Raw genomic sequence first — 16,539 nt, 5'->3', positions numbered from 1 at the left:
ATTTTAGAGAGTACTCATAGTCTAAGCCATGAATTAAATAAGCAAAAGAAGACAATTGCCCTAAACCCTCTTCTCGCAGAGACTTCAATTCCTTTTTGCTTTCTTCCACCATGAAGCTCGTCAGGTCTGTTTTATGTATATATATCGTGTGTTTATTCAAGATTTTTACAATACTTTTAAATTTTGGAATTGTATGAACAGGTTTTTGATGAAATTGAACAATGAGACTGTTTCAATTGAGCTCAAGAATGGAACTATTGTTCACGGCACCATCACAGGTTTCATCTCTCTCTCTCTCTCTCCCCCTCTATATCTCTATCTCTCTCTCCCTCTCTCTCTCTCTCTCACACACACACACATTAGGTCAATTGTGTAATTTTTATGGTTTCAGTTTTTTTGTTACGTTTTGGTGGAGGATCTTGCATATAATTAGGCATTAAAATAAATCAGAGGTTTTAAAAGAAATTTGTAGTATTGGTACTTAAAATAATGTATAGTGAATTTTAATAACTTATATATGTTGCATTTTTGATAATGTTGATGTTCAAGTGTTCCCCCCCCCCTCTCAGTGTCTTAAAAATGTGTATGTTTGAAGTATGAAAAATTGTGATTCCTATGTAAAGTTAGGATTTAATGTAAATAATAAAACAATATTTTCAATTAATATGAAATAAAATACCTTGATACTCAACAGCTATCAATTCCCTTTGCAAAGCATATTTGTTTAAGTTATTTAGGTTATCTAAACCCACTTTGTAAATGTGTCTTCCATAGTACAACGAGGTACATTATAGAACAAGATTTCTCTATTTACATGTTTTGGTTCGCTATTGGCTTACTACTGTAGTTCTATGTTATTGGCATTTTGATATTTCCTAATTTACTAAATCCTGTGTATCTTTCAAGGATCACATTGTAAATTCGGGGAATTATAATACACACAACACCTCTAGAGTGAAAAGAGCTAGCTTGAGGCAACCTTGATTCATGTATTTGCGACTTAGTACGTAATGAACAAATATGATGATTGGTAGATGGAAGTCAGTGGTCAGTAAGGAAGTCGGGTCATATGTTACAAATGTGAACCAGACTGTGGCTTGAATATCTGTTGTCACAACTAGGTGTGTCTGAATGATGTGGTACGTTTTTGCTAATTAAGCCATCGTCTATCTGTATATAGATCATAATCTGACAGACAGTCATGGATACATCATTGTGCTCTGTTTTGTGATGAATAGGATTCTTTAAATAGTAACAATGGGATATGAAAGCTCAGTAGCTATTTAAATAGGTTTTTATGGAGATGTTAAATTGAACACAACACCAATTGACAATTGTTAAAATATGTAAAGCTATATTAGATCGCACCAAAGTATGCAGCTCGATCTACTTGATACCGAATAGTCCCAACGTTTTGAATAATTGCCCCTTGATTCCGATGCTAGGAAACATCATTCACTTTTCTTTGAGTGGGCTGTAGATGTTTGTAATAGGGTAGAAATAATTCAACCACACAATTTGCAATTTTGCTTTAAAAACTCTATACTAATATGTAATGTGTGGAAACAGAGTTTATAGTAGTGTCCTTTGGTATGAATGCCCTTCCACAAGATGCAACTGGATTTCAAGTTTTATTACTTTATAGTTTAGACATAAAAAATGCATTGTCAATATATGGAAAAAGAGTTGAATGACCTTTAAAAGTTAAATAGACAGTTTATATTGGAAGAGAGGATATGATTATGAACCTTGGGTGGTTTAGATTTGATTTTTCCTTGTCAAAAAAGTATTATCATGCACATTGCAACTGAATATTTTTTATGTGTCCTAGACGAGGAAAAGAGAATAGGTCTGTCCTTTCACCCACAAAAACCAACTATCAGAATTATTAAATGCCAATTTTTTTTATTTTGTATATAGTCATCGTGATATCCCAACTACATGAATAGATATTGTAGAGTGACCGAGATGGAGCGGATAGAATGTGGAGTGAAGATGGCAAGTGATGGCAGTGTGTTTGTTTAGCATTTTGACAGTAATACTGCCTCGGAATAATTTTTAGGATAAAACGTGAACAAAGCTTATTACATTAACCTATCGCACTATTTTGCTATATGTACACATGTTAGACAATTCTTGATTGCAGGTTGTGACAAGAGTAATATTCAAACTTCTGCTCTTTCTTCTTGGGCTTTTGATGATTAATTTTGACTGGGTTTGAACTTTAAAATTGTACAAGTGCCAGTGCTTCAACATATATAAGTTGTAATATCGGCCATGTGTTAAAAGCTGAAATAGTAATGTATGTGAGCTTTTCTACATTAAATTCGAAATACAAGAACTTTTCTATATGAGCCTTCGCCTCCTATACATCATGTCATCAACTTAAATTTGTGCTACAAATATTAAAATATCTAGAAGGCTTTAAAGAAACCGATTGTTCTGATAAGCTTGTCACTGGCTGCTAGTTCCTTCCACGAGAGTTCTGAGAATATAATAGCATTCTGTTGAAGTAGTGGACCTTGAAACTGCTAATTGTTGAATTTTTTTTCATACTTTATACTGCTATGATAATTTTAAACAAGCCTATGATAGCTACTCATTATGTGTGCAACAAGTGCACAACCTACATTATGTTGTGTTTTGTTAGTCTGGTGAGAGATAAGCCTCACCTGAAGCAAAGTCTTTTGTAATAACTATCTGTTCGAACTTAGAAGCAACCATAAATAATATTTCAATATGGTGTGATTATATTTGACTGGTTGCTGTTTCCATTTTAGGTGTGGATATCAGTATGAACACACATTTAAAGACTGTAAAACTTACTCTCAGAGGGAAGAATCCAGTAACTCTAGATCACCTGAGTGTTAGAGGGAACAACATTCGATACTATATTTTGCCAGATAGCTTGAATCTTGAAACCTTGTTGGTGGAAGAGACGCCCAGGGTTAAGCCTAAGAAGCCAACTGCAGGTGTACAACTATTTCTGGCTACTACTTGCACCGTAGAACATAACTGTTGCTATATTTTAATTAAAAGTTTTTCTGTTCAGGGAGGCCTGTGGGACGCGGTCGAGGACGTGGACGCGGGCGTGGCCGTGGACGAGGTCGTTAGTTCTTGTATAGTGAGTGTTACACTTTTTGAAACATTTTGTTGTATTTCATCATGGGAGTTCATGTGGTAACATGCTAGCAGTACTCACAATCGACAATCAGAGATTCTTAGTCTTTGGTATGCATAAAGCGCTATGTAGTAAGATTTATATCATATGCTCTATTAATTTAGTCGATCTTAGGCTGTTGCAAATCAAAGTTCTGACTGAAGTTCTATTGTAATGTGTAGTTTTCACCTTTGTGATTTTGTTGTTCTTTTTTTGCTAATGTAAGGATTCGGTTACTTGCTACCCCTTGAATTTTTCTGTGATTTGAAATCCTCTTGAATTCCTTCTGTTAGTATCTTTGACGACTAAAAGTTTATTAATCCATTTTTCTACTACCTTCTTATTATGAAAACTGGTAGATGTACCATAGTTTATGATGTGGGAGAACTACATCAGTTAAAAATTCTAAAGAAAAGGCAAATTTAACATATCCGGTGCTGTGCAAATTCTGTAATTTAAAGATGTAGGTACACCGACCTTAAAAATATATGAGAAAAAGTTATAATTTTTTAAATAATTTTTTTTTATTACAGAAGCCCCTAGTTCATTACGCACATGTTAAAATATACATCTGTTGCTTTGGTGTCCGGCACTCTTCATTTCTTTTTTCTTTTGCTAAATAGCATTTATAATTCCTTCTTTAATTTACTGTTTTTGTACTGCTTTATTTTGTCATAGAATTTATTATATTTATTAATTTATATATTAATATATAAATTGAATACACATTTATTTTAGTGTTTGATCAATATTCCATCTTTTCCAACATAAAATTTTAACCCAAAAACAATTATAATCAAATGCCTAATAAAATACAAATTATAATAAGAAAACTGTAAAAGAAATATTAAATTAGTAAAATATCTAATTTAATATTTAAAATTTTGTTTGCCAAAAAAACTAAATGTTTGGTTATAAAAATCACTACAACAAAAATGGGTAAATACGACCGGACAAAAATCAGTTATATCAGTTATATTTAGTTAAATTCGACTGTTTTCGGTCGTATTTAGGTTTTTGGACCTGTAGCGAATGTTTTCGGTCGTATTTAGGTTTTTGGACCAGTAGCATTCGCTACAGTCATATTTTAGTAAATCGGTCGTATTCAGTAGGGCCGAGCAAAAAACCGATTTAAAACTGAAACCGAACCGAAACCGAAGAAAATCGGGGAAAACTGAACGGAAAAAAAACGATCCAGAACCGAAACCGAAAATTAAAAAATCGAACTGATTTAAATGGTTCGGTTCCGGTTATACCTTCTAACCGAACCGATAAAAACCGAACCGAACCGGTTACTAATATTGATAAATAAATATTATATTATATATATGATACATATATTATTTATGAATTTACTAAAAACTATAATAGTATTATCACAATTATAAGAAAGTCATTCTTTATAATTGTATCAGTTGGGGCTTGTAGTTCATAGTACATCAGATATTCAGTTTGAGGATATTATAAATCTAGAATGTACGGAAGGAGGTGAAGTGAAATAATTAACTGTGAGTGTAAAGATAATGATGCTAGAGGGAAATATCAAAGCTAAAATAGGGTGAATTCTTAGAGCATGGTCTTTGCAGAGATAATTTTTGTCGCATAAATGGGTCGATATCATGTCCAAGTTAGTAAGAATAGAATTTTTACTTCACCAATTTATTTTCTAGGGGACATAAAAACACAGGCAGCAATAGGAGGAGTAAAGATTTTGGGTAAAACATGTGTTTGTGCATACTTGTCTTTCAGTTTTGGGAAAACCTGGAAGAAACATTACTGTTGTTGGTTTTTAACAAATAGCAGACAAAATTTAATATTATTTGTGTTAATATATAATGTAATATTATCTAATTTCATATTTAATCGGTTTTGTAACCGGAACCGAACCGATAACAATCGAACCGATATTTTTTAAACCGGAACCGAAACCGAACCGGTGGTTGCGGTTTTGGTTCTAGTTTTAGCTGAAAACCAAGCCGAACCGGCTCATGCTCTCCCCTAGTATTTAGTATATGAGCGGCTAAATTTGAACGCTTAAATTCGACCGAAAACGGTCAAATTTGTTTTTCACCTAAAATTTGAAAATCCCACAAAAAAAATTGAATTTTTGAAAAATTTGAAATGTCCGCCTAAAATATAAATTCGATCGCATATGATTTAAAATATTATTCTAAATTCGACCGAATGCGGTCGAATTAACTAGCACTAGTTTAAAAAAAATCTAATTGAAAAATTCTCAGATTCCGGTGAGATTCAAAAACTTCGGCAACCATTCAGATAATTCCGATGTTGACAAAAATGGGGGTTTTCGGTTCAATTTCACACAAAAAAAAATCGGTCTAAATTGTTTCCAAAACCTAAAACCAACATCAACAATGACGTATTAACGATACAATCCATTTTTCCGTTCAAAATGACATTTTTTACGGTCAAACTCAAAAAAATGTAAAACTCGATATCAAAAATTAAATCAGTCGATAAATTTCCAAATCGATCAATTTATTTGATTTGTAGTGGTGGCGGCTCATCCGTTCTCCGGTTGCATACAACACACACGTACAGATCTACAAAACAATGCCTTAGAACAGATATCAAAACTCGAAAGAGTTAGCGGAGGCAGAAGGAGAAGGGAGAAAGAAAGATTGAGATGAAAGATGTGATGGTGATTGTGTGATGTGGTGTGCGAATTGTGTGTGGGGGTTCGGGTGTGTGAATCCTAGTGTGTTCGGGTTGGGTCGAGTGCGTACGTGTGTGTTGTATGCAACCAGAGAACGGACGAGCCGCCACCACTACGAGTGGAGTGCTAGAGAGAGAGGAGAGGGGGGTGGCAGGGGTTTTTAAAGTTAAAAAATATTGTATTTTAGTTTTTTTCTAAAATATAAGATCAATCATTACATTATTTTTTAGTGCTTAAAGTTGGTAAACTAAATCACACGGATCGCTGAGGTGGACAGGCTAAATACGACCCCAATTAGTTGATTTAGGAGCGCCAATTTATGAATTCAGTTCATATATTACGTATCTTCTGTTATGTATATTAAAATTCGGATAATTTTTATAAAAAAATATTGTTGTTTGTTAAACTTTTTCATAAAATATTATAATTTTATAATTAATTTTAACAACTCATTATTTTAATAAAAAATTAAAATTGTGATTTTGATTTTGATCAATTTCATAATAAATTCTATTAACAAGAGTGTGCGGTGAAATTTAGAATAATGTTTAATTATACTTTATTTATTAAAATAATTGAGAAAATTGAAAACAGAAACATAAATCTGGGACTAAACAATAGTAAGAATTACTCGTCAAACTACTGGTTGACTATTAAAATAGAAAATCAAATATATTTATTTTTTCCTAATTTTTTTATCATATTACTAAAATATATAGATCTTGACATCTGTAAGGTTGGATCATTTATAAACATTTCTTAAAAAATTGAAATATCGGTATTAGACTAACACTAGTAAGAAGTACTGGTCAAATTACTAGTTGACTGTTAAAATAACTAATCAATACATTCATATTTTCTAAAAATTTTATCATATCACTAAAATATAAAGATATTGACATCTTTAAGATCATATCATTCATAAACATTTTTTAAAAAATCGAAACATCGGTATTAGACTAACGCTAGTAAGAAGAACTGATTAAAGTATTAGTTGACTGTACATATAGCAAATCGAATACATTATTTTTTTCTAAAATTTTTATCATAATACTAAAATATATAGATATTGACATCTCTAAAGTTGGATCATTTATAAATATTTTTTTATGAAATCGAAACATCGATATTAAATTAACACTCGTCAGAACTACTAGTCAAACTACTAGTTGATTGTTAATATAGCAAATCAAATATATTTTTTTCTAAAATTGACATTTGTATAGTTGGATCATTCATAAACTTTAAAAAAAAATTGAAATATCGGTATTAAACTAATAGTGAGAAGTACTGGTCAACCTACTAGTTGACTCTTAAAATACCAAATCAAAGAAATTATTTTTTTCTAAATTTTAATCATATCACTAAAATATATAGATCTTGAAATCTATAAGGTTGGATCATTCATAAACATTTTTTAAAAATCGAAATATCGGTATTAGACTAAAACTAGTCAGAAGTATTAGTCAAACTACTAGTTGACTCTTAAAATAGCATATCAAATATATTTATTTTTTTTATAATTTTTTTTATCATATCACTAAAATATATAGATATTGACATCTGTAAGCTTAATAATTCATAAACATTTTTTAAAAAATCGAAAAATCAATCTGGGACTAAACATTACTAAGAAGTACTCGTCAAACTACTGGTTGACTATTAAAATAGAAAACCAAAATATATTTATTTTTTTCTAATTTTTTTTATCATATCACTAAAATATATAGATATTGACATCCGTAAGGTTGGATCATTAATAAATATTTTTTTAAAAATCGAAACATATGTATTAGATTAACACTAGTAAGAAGAATTGGTCAGACAACTAATTAACAGTTAAAATAGCAAATTAAACACATTTATTTTTTTCTAAATATTTTATCATATCACTAAAATATATAAATATTGACATCTGTAATGTTGTATCTTTCATAAACATTTATTGAAAAATTGAAACATCGGTAATAGACTAACACTAGTAAGAAGTAGTGGTCAAACTACTAGTTGACTGTTAATATAGCAAATCAAATACATTTATTTTTTTCTAAAATTTTTATAATATCACTAAAATATATAGATATTGATATCTGTAAAATTGGATCATTCATAAATATTTTTTTAAAAATCGAAACATCGGTATTAGAATAATACTAGTAAGAAGTACTTGTTAAACTACTAGTTGACTCTTAAAATAGAAAACCGAATATTTTTTTTTCTAAATTTTTTTATATTATCACTAAAATATATAGATCTTGACATCTTTAAGGTTGGATCATCCATAAACATTTTTTAAAAAATCGAAACATCGGTATTAGACGAACACTAGTAAAAAGTACTGGTGAAATTATAGGTTGACTGTTAAGATAGCAAACTAAATACGATTATTTTTTTCTAAAATTTTATCATATCAATATATACTATATAGATTTTTACATCTGTAAGGTTGGATCATTCATAAAAAATTTGAAAAAATTGAAACATGAGTATGAGACCAAACACTAGTAAGAGAAGTAGTGGTCAAACTACTGATTGACCGTTAAAATAGCAAACCAAATACGTTAATTTTTTAAAAAAATTTATCATATCACTAAAATATATAATTTTTAATATATGTTTCGCGAACAGCTCGGTTCGCGAAAAACTCGGCTGAATAGCTTAGTTACCAATTTAAAAATTATTATGCCATTTTAAAATAATTAATCACTTTTTAAAACTTTACCGAGTGGTTATGCAATTTATATGTGCGGAAAATAAAGTACAAGGAAAGAAAATACCACACGGCGATTTTATCCTGGTTCGCGATGGCGCAATCTCTAATAGATTCGCTCACCCCTACGTCCAGACCCCGAACTCCTCTCCTGGACTCGGGATTTTCCCTTAAAATAAACTCGCTCCTTTATTAGGAGGAGAAGCCTTTACACCCTTACAAGTATTTGTCTTGGTGCGTAACACATGGGTTACCACCTCAAAATAAATGTTATACCTACACAACTTATCTTAGACAATAACTCCCCGCTATTTTTTCAAAGTTATTGTAGAACCTTTGGGTGGACTTGGCTTCCTTGGCTTTTGTCGGTCTTTGATCTTAGTGATCCGGTCTTGGGTCTTTCCTCTTCTTCACGGTGCGAAGACTACTAACTCCCTGTCAGTACGTCTAGGACTTGGGTCTTAGAACGAGAATCACGTCACATCACTTCACCTCACTACAAAACTAATAAGACATTAATCCACAAAACAAAACAAGTAGAGAAAGGTTTATTTTGAATTACTATGTTACTGTACTAGTCCACAAGAGAATATAATATTCAAATTAGAATATTAAGCTCAATACTTATTCTTGACTTGAGATATAGAACAATATGTCAAGTATAATTTTGATTACTCGGTGTTTATCGAATATATGTTTATCGGAGTAATATAAGAAGTCTTTTTATATAAAGCTTATGACTTCTTAAGTATTCTTCTTCTTTCGATGATATATTTATAGATCGAAGAATACTTTAGTTACAATCTCGGAATTGTAACTTATCCTTTACGCTCGTAGGCTTACAAATTTTAGTATACTTATGTTTTGACAATTATGTAGTCAAAGTATACTTTTAACTTCAAGCACTTGTATAAGATTTATGAGTCTTAGCCAATATCCAAATATGAGAAGTGCAAGTAATTGGCGTAATATCGTGCTTTTGAAGTGTAGACGAATAATTAATAGTAGTTTATATATATCAAATAAGAACCCCACGGAACACTGAAAGATGTTAGATAAGTGTAGGAAATGAATAACACACAGAGGGGGGGGGGTGAATGTGTTTTACTGTTTTTAATTTTTTGTTGAATCCTTTCCGCTTGGTTGAACAAAGTAAATTGAATCTTGTAATGAAATGTGTTACAACAAAAATTAAAACATGTAGGAATAAGGAACGCAGATCTTTTCAAAACTCACTTAATTTTGTATTAAAATTAAGAATATTTTGCTACAAAATTTCTAGGCTCTATGATATTAAAGAGCTTAGCTTCTTTCTTGAGAGTGTTACAAGTTACTAAAAAAATTGTTACAACTGATTAAAGGACCAGTGTTAACTTTATAACTTAGTTAACTGCTGGTTTACATAGCGTACAATAAGACATGCTATTAACTTTTCGGGTTAATTATCAACCAGGTCACTTACTCCATCTAAATGTATCAAGTGAGTCACCGATTACAAAACGGACTCAAATGAGTCACTCATTTGAAAATTTGTATCAAAATTATCACTATATCGTTAGTCAAAATTCTTAAAAGTATTATATTGAGTTTCACACATTTTTAAGAATTATATTACATCCAAATGAAATATTCCGAGTTCTACTATTTTAGCTAATATTGTTAGATTTTTAAAATTTTATCAACTATTTATTTTTAATTTTTTGATTGTTTTATTTGATTTACATTTATATATAAATTAGAACTTTTCTAAATTGTCACTTATCATTTCTATTTATAGAAAAGTATATCTTCCATTTCTGGCTTAGCATATCTTGGCATCCCGTGTTCACTTTGATCTTTCTTTGTCAGTTAATCTTCACCATTGATCTTGCACATTCTTCAAGCTGCTTTTTGTAGACTTGTCAATCCAGCTGTTTGGATTGTTTGTTGATTGTAAATCTTGGATATTGAACTGATCTGCAATTTTGTACTTTGAGATTTTACCTCGAGATCTCCAGTTTAGGTCTATAGAGAACTTGACATCTCGATAAGTATATTGGCTTATCGAGATCTCTAGTACTCTATATTTAATTTGGCTTGTAGAGGTCTCCAGTTCTCTATAAGGGAATTTAGATTTTTCGAGATGTTTAGTCTTCACATCTTCACTTTAACTTATCGATAACTCTTAGTTCTCTAGTGAATTTTGATTTATCGATATCTCTGAGTTCTCTAGTGGAACTTGACTTATCGATAACTCAAAGTTCTCTAATGAATGTTGACTTGTCGATAATTCTGAGTTCTCTAGTGAATAAATGACTTGTCATTATCTCCAATCTTCATGTCTTCAATTTGGCTTGTCGATATCTCTGAGTTCTCTATAAGCTTTCTGAGTTATCTATAAGTCATTCTGGAGTTCTCGAATGACTTCTCTATAACACTAAATCTGTGACTTGTAGAGATCTTGACTTGGAGTATTTTTTAATCAAACAGATTTATTCAACTCAAAGCTTCTTCAAAATTCTTCTGAGGCAAGATCATCTTGATCTTCTTCCAGATAGAATCCTTAGGCTTGATACTGTTTCAGGAAAAAGACTCCAGTCTGCTCCTTTGCATTTTTACAGACTTTAAAATGTTACAAGTACAAAATACAAATTTAGATAACAATACAACTTACTTAGGGTTGACAAATTGTCTTAGTCTTGTTGAGATACAGGCATGTCTTGCACAACAATCTCCCCCAATTTGTGAGAAGATTGCTTAACACACATCCATGCTCGTTAACAAGACTAACCCCAAGCTTAACAGATTATAAAATGTAACAGTTCATTATTTTTCTTAGATCAGATGTCCATTTAGCTTTGCTTCACACTTTGATTAGGAACACTAATGATGTTGACATCTTCAGTAATCTTTGACATATTCAGTAATCTTTGACATCATCACTTATATATTACAATCTCCCCCAACTTGTTCATTATGAAATTATGCACAAGTTCTGATTGATGATGTCAAAACTCTAACTAAATGCAGTAGTTAATCGCCCCATTATGTCTCCTTCTGTGAGTTTAACAAACTTTACTTCTATACATGCCTTAAATATTATTTGCATCAACATTGTAGGAGATTTACTCGATTTTCCCTTGTAAAGTTTGTACCACCAGTGCATTTAGATTTACTCTTCTCTCCCCCGTCAAGAAGAAAGTATTATGTCTGGCAACATCCAACAGAGATTTACTCTTCTCCCCCCTATCAAGAAGAGAGTATTATTGTCTGGCAAAATCCAACAGCTGTTTTTGCATTTAGATATAGTCTCCCCCTTTTTGACATTATCTCTAGGTGGAAATATTAAGCTAGATGAATGTTGTTCAAGTTTTTGTCAATATCCATTTAGAACAATATCTGCAGCTTCAAGCTTCAGTGATTTATGTAGTGATGAATTCAACAGGTAGAATAGGAGACTTTACTTAGACCTGCAGAAAAAGTCTTTCAGTAATAAAAGTCCTAAACTCTTTGTTCTTTTAATAAGTAATCTCACTACTTCTCAATGCACTAGTCTCATGACTTTTAAGAGTCAGAGTTTCCTCACAAGGATTACTAAATACAGACACTCATCTACCTCTCCTTTTTCCAGGAAGGATCCTGCCTCTCTTATTTTCTATTTTTCTCTCAATCTTTTCTCTCATCCTCACATGAAAGTATCAAATGTTGTTTGACCTACAGAAATAAGAGGTGGCTGAGAAGAGTTGTTTGTGATCATATGATTAGGGGTGATCCATATAGGTCTAATCATACTCATTTCATCAGAAGAGTGAGTATGCATTTCATACCTTGTGGGATTTTAAGAATCAGTTGATTGATTTAACATTAATATACAACCGCATCTTTTAGCAGCTTCAACTGTTCTCACAGTGTTCTCAGTGATTCTTCCTTCATTACCATGTTGAGGTAATGGTTCTTGTGTGGCTGAAGATTCAAGAGTTGTTGTATGACTTTGACATCCATGTTCTTGTGTACTCTACTCCATTGTCTGAATTCTGAGCTTCCGTTAACACTATTTGTTGTGCAGTTGTGTTATGTTTATCAAGAGATTCTTCCTTGTTTGCTATACTATGTGAAGTATAGGTTCTTGTGGAACATGGATCGGGAAATGATGGTGTTGCTATGCCCCATTAAGATATAGGTTCTTGTGTGCATGATCCAGGAAGTGAAAATCTTTTGATAGTCTCATCTATATGTCCCAGAGTAATCTCATTTACTCTCTTTTAGCTTTGTTATTGTAGGAACTTCTGACAGTTTTCCTTAGCAAATCTTCCTTAAGTCTAACATAACAGGGTTGATGAGCTTCTGTGAAGACCATTATTAGATGAAGCTCTGGTACTTTCTTTGGAGATGAATCAGAATAGCCATTGTAAGCATCTTGGACATGAAGGGTTGTTCCATTCAGGTAGCGGTTCTGATTTAGTAAGCACAAGTATCCCCTTCATGAATTATGTAGGTTTAGATAAGCATGAGGATCTTGTCTTATTACATCCTTCTCTTCTCAAACAACAAAACAAAGGAAGAACATTTTGTGAGGTTTCTGTCCTTTTATAAAACAGGTTCCTTTTAAGAGTCACCTGAGTGGGTTTGTGTTTGAGTTTGTGTTTGTGTTGTTGTGCTTGGGTAAACTGCGGTTTGGTTGTGAAAGATGTATTATCTGCAGCTTAGCACAAATGCCTGTTGAGTGATCCATAGATCTCAGAAATCTTGTGATTAACAAGTTTCTTGCAATTATAGGCAAATTCAGAGAATTTTGCAAAAAATTGATTTTCAAAGATGTTTAGATACAAAAGTTAAGGAATTTAAACCAAAATCAATAATGATTTTGTGTAACAATCTACTTAACTTATCCGTTGATATGTCTGATGCATCAGTTGAAACCAAACGTGTTATCTCTGCTTCGAGTGATTTGTCTAAGTTTCCTGTTTTTGTCTTGAAGTGATTGTGTTAACCTGTACTGTATTCAACATATGTAACTTTATGATGTTTAGTTTGACATATGCAGTGTAAAATTTTCAGTTACATGCAGTATTACAGGAAAGATGATAATCAGTTAAATTATAAACACATAGCAAACAAGACACAAATAGCCTTGAAATAGAGAAGATGAAAGATTTTCATTAATATAGAAACAGAGTACAGGATGATTTAGATTCCAACATTTAAACCATAATCCTAACTACTCTAGTTTCTGCTTCTTCTCTGCTTCAATCCTCCTTGCCCTGCATTGGTACGCTCTAGACATGGAGTGTGCAAGAGAAATGATTCTCTCTTGCAGCTCCAGAGCAGCAAGGCGTTCCTGCTCAGCCTCCAAAGCACGTCTCTCATGTTCGAACGAGACTTCACCCTCAAAAAATAGAAAATTTATTTGATCATCCCAAGAAAGTTCTTCAAAAACTTCAATGGGCACATCAAAAGGACTGCAGACTATCCCTCTGATGCGGACACGAAGCCCAACAGGGTCATAGTAGACCCTGTTATCAGCCAAATGAAAAGCTGGTTGATAAACGCTATTATTTAGCTTGAAAAATACATGAGCAACCATTTGAGAGATTTGAACAAGATGAGGGTTTTGAGTTAGGATGTTTGTTGAGAGAAAAAGTAATGATGAATATTGAAGAGAGAAGGATTTGAATTTATAGAAGGAGAAAAGAAACCAAGAGACACTTGAGTTTCCCGGTTAATAAGTGTTATAATCACACAAATACACTTTACGCATACCTAGGCAGTTTAATGTGACTTTCCTTTCTAGATTAACTATTCCCCATGCAAGTACTCAAGAACACTTACACAAAAAGTAACCCTTCCTAGCAGTAAAAGATATTCCACTGGCTCACTAATTAAATCAAATACTCCGTACCGAGAAAGATTTATTTTGAATAAATTCAAAACACATAATTAGCACATAGTCAAATAAATTCAATTATTATCAGTATTCTCAAAACATCACATATAATATACTAGTCTACTTACATTAGACTAACATATTCCACATTTGATCAAAAATATGCATGTAAGCGCGTAAATGTGTCAATAAGTCTATGTATTTATAGAAAAAGCAAATGACTTAATGAAAAAACTGAAATACGCATTGGGATTTATTCAAGAAGTCATTTTGAACATTATTAGCATATTCGAGAAGTTATTTTAAGTTTTTGATTAGAGAAGTAAAATAAGCTTATCGAAATGTCTTATAAATACTTAGTTTGTCCAAAAAGGACTGATAAGTTCTGAATTTTGATTAATATAAAATTAGAACAGATTTTATGTCAAAAGTATTTCGCTGAACATAATTTACGAATTAAATTATTCCAGTTTTTCATACTTTTTACTTCTTTTGATCTGTTATTTATTAACTTAATATATTTATGATATAAATTAATAAATATATAGTTTACTTGAATTTTAAAAAATTCCATGTTAAAATATGTATCGAGAAGTCTGGGTATTTATAGTAAAAGCAGATGACTTGTCGAGAACTCAAAAATAGACGTTTGGAGTTTGCTTATCGAGAAGTCATTTTTAAGAATTGAAATACATATCGAGAAATCATTTTAAATGAATCTTATCGAGAACTAAAAATTGACTTATCGAGATGTCAAATAAATACCCAGTTTGTCCAAAAATGGACTGAATTAATTCTAAATTTTATTTGAATAAATTTAAAATAAAATTAGAATAACTTTTCCAAAAGTGTTTTACCAAAATTATTTATTAAATTAAATTATTTCAGTTCTAAGTTATTGATAAGTCAAAAATTGTACTTGTAGATAACTCTGTGAATTAACGCTACTGGAGAACTCTACAAGGACTTATCGATAAGTCATTTTTAAGCCTATCGGGAAGTCACTCGAGAAGTCAGTAAATTGACTTGTCGAGAACTCACTCGAGATGTCCTAAAATGACTTGTCGAGAAGCCAATTGGACTTTATCGAGAACTCAGTTCTCTATATACTTTTAATTTTTCTAATTCTGCATTGTGTTAATTTTACATATTAAGAATGTAAATTAACAACTGAGCAGTTTACTTAGAATTTGAAAAATTCCAAGTTGAATTTGAATTTGAAAAATAAATATACAGAGATTTCTGAAATATTTAAAACTCATATTTCAGTTAATTTCCAATTAAATAAAATTAATTTCAATTTACTAGAGATTAATCTTCTGCAAAATACTAGCTGAGTTCTTGCCTTAGGATGAAGAATTAAGCATTCCAATTTCACCTACAAGTCTAGTGAAAGTTGCTTCATCCAAAGGTTTAGTAAAAAAGTCAGCTAATTTTTTTTTCTGTTCGAACAAAAATAAGCTCAATGGTACCATTTGTAGCATGTTCTCTAATAAAATGGTATCTTACTTCAATGTGCTTTGTCCTAGAATGATTAACTGGATTAGCTACTATGGATATAGCACTAGTATTGTCACACATAATTGGAATTTTGTGTAATACTAGGCCATAATCCATTAGCTGATTTCTAATTCAAAGCACTTGAACACAACAACTTCCTGTAGCTATGTATTCAGCCTCAACTGTAGAAGTTGATACAGATTGTTATTTCTTGCTATACCAGGATACAAGTCTTTGTCCAAGAAATTGACAGCTTCCACTAGTGCTCTTCCTGTCAACCCTGCATCCAGCAAAATCTGCATTTGTGTAACCAACAACTTCAAAACCAGTTCCCTTAGGATACCATAATCCCAAGTTTAGAGTTCTCTTCAAATATATGAAAATCCTCTTTACAACCATCAAATTTGATTCTTTTGGATTGGCTTGAAATCTTGCACACAGACATGTTGCAAACATGATGTCTGGTCTACTTGCTGTTAAATAAAGCAATGAACCAATCATCCCTCTATAGCTTGAGATATCTACACTTTTGCCCTTTTTTGTCTTCATCCAACTTTGTTGCAGTAGGCATAGGTGTAGATGCAGGTGAACAATCAACCATACCAAACTTTTTCAATAGATCCTTGACA

The 16,539-nt window shown here is 31.6% G+C and overlaps 1 protein-coding gene across 1 annotated transcript; it reads left to right on the top strand.

Moving 5' to 3' along the window:
• On the top strand, positions 1 to 3,403 carry LOC141708532 (small nuclear ribonucleoprotein SmD1a-like). The gene is made up of 4 exons (XM_074512200.1): positions 1 to 124; positions 202 to 278; positions 2,781 to 2,972; positions 3,053 to 3,403. The coding sequence occupies exons 1-4, from the start codon at positions 111 to 113 to the stop codon at positions 3,112 to 3,114; spliced, it is 345 nt and encodes a 114-aa protein (XP_074368301.1). The 5' UTR covers positions 1 to 110; the 3' UTR covers positions 3,115 to 3,403.
• Positions 3,404 to 16,539: the final 13,136 nt, after the last annotated feature.

The sequence above is a fragment of the Apium graveolens genome, chromosome 2 (assembly GCF_009905375.1).
Source record: "Apium graveolens cultivar Ventura chromosome 2, ASM990537v1, whole genome shotgun sequence".
Classification (NCBI taxonomy): domain Eukaryota; kingdom Viridiplantae; phylum Streptophyta; class Magnoliopsida; order Apiales; family Apiaceae; genus Apium; species Apium graveolens.
Note: the sequence above shows the minus strand (reverse complement) of the source record. Positions and strands in the feature narration are given on the sequence as shown.

Excerpts from the sequence above, each read along its gene's own strand:
- LOC141708532 (XM_074512200.1), top strand. Across the intron at positions 279-2,780 it reads TGTTCACGGCACCATCACAG|GTGTGGATATCAGTATGAAC; the intron begins GTTTCATCTCTC and ends TTTCCATTTTAG. Across the intron at positions 2,973-3,052 it reads GCCTAAGAAGCCAACTGCAG|GGAGGCCTGTGGGACGCGGT; the intron begins GTGTACAACTAT and ends TTTTCTGTTCAG.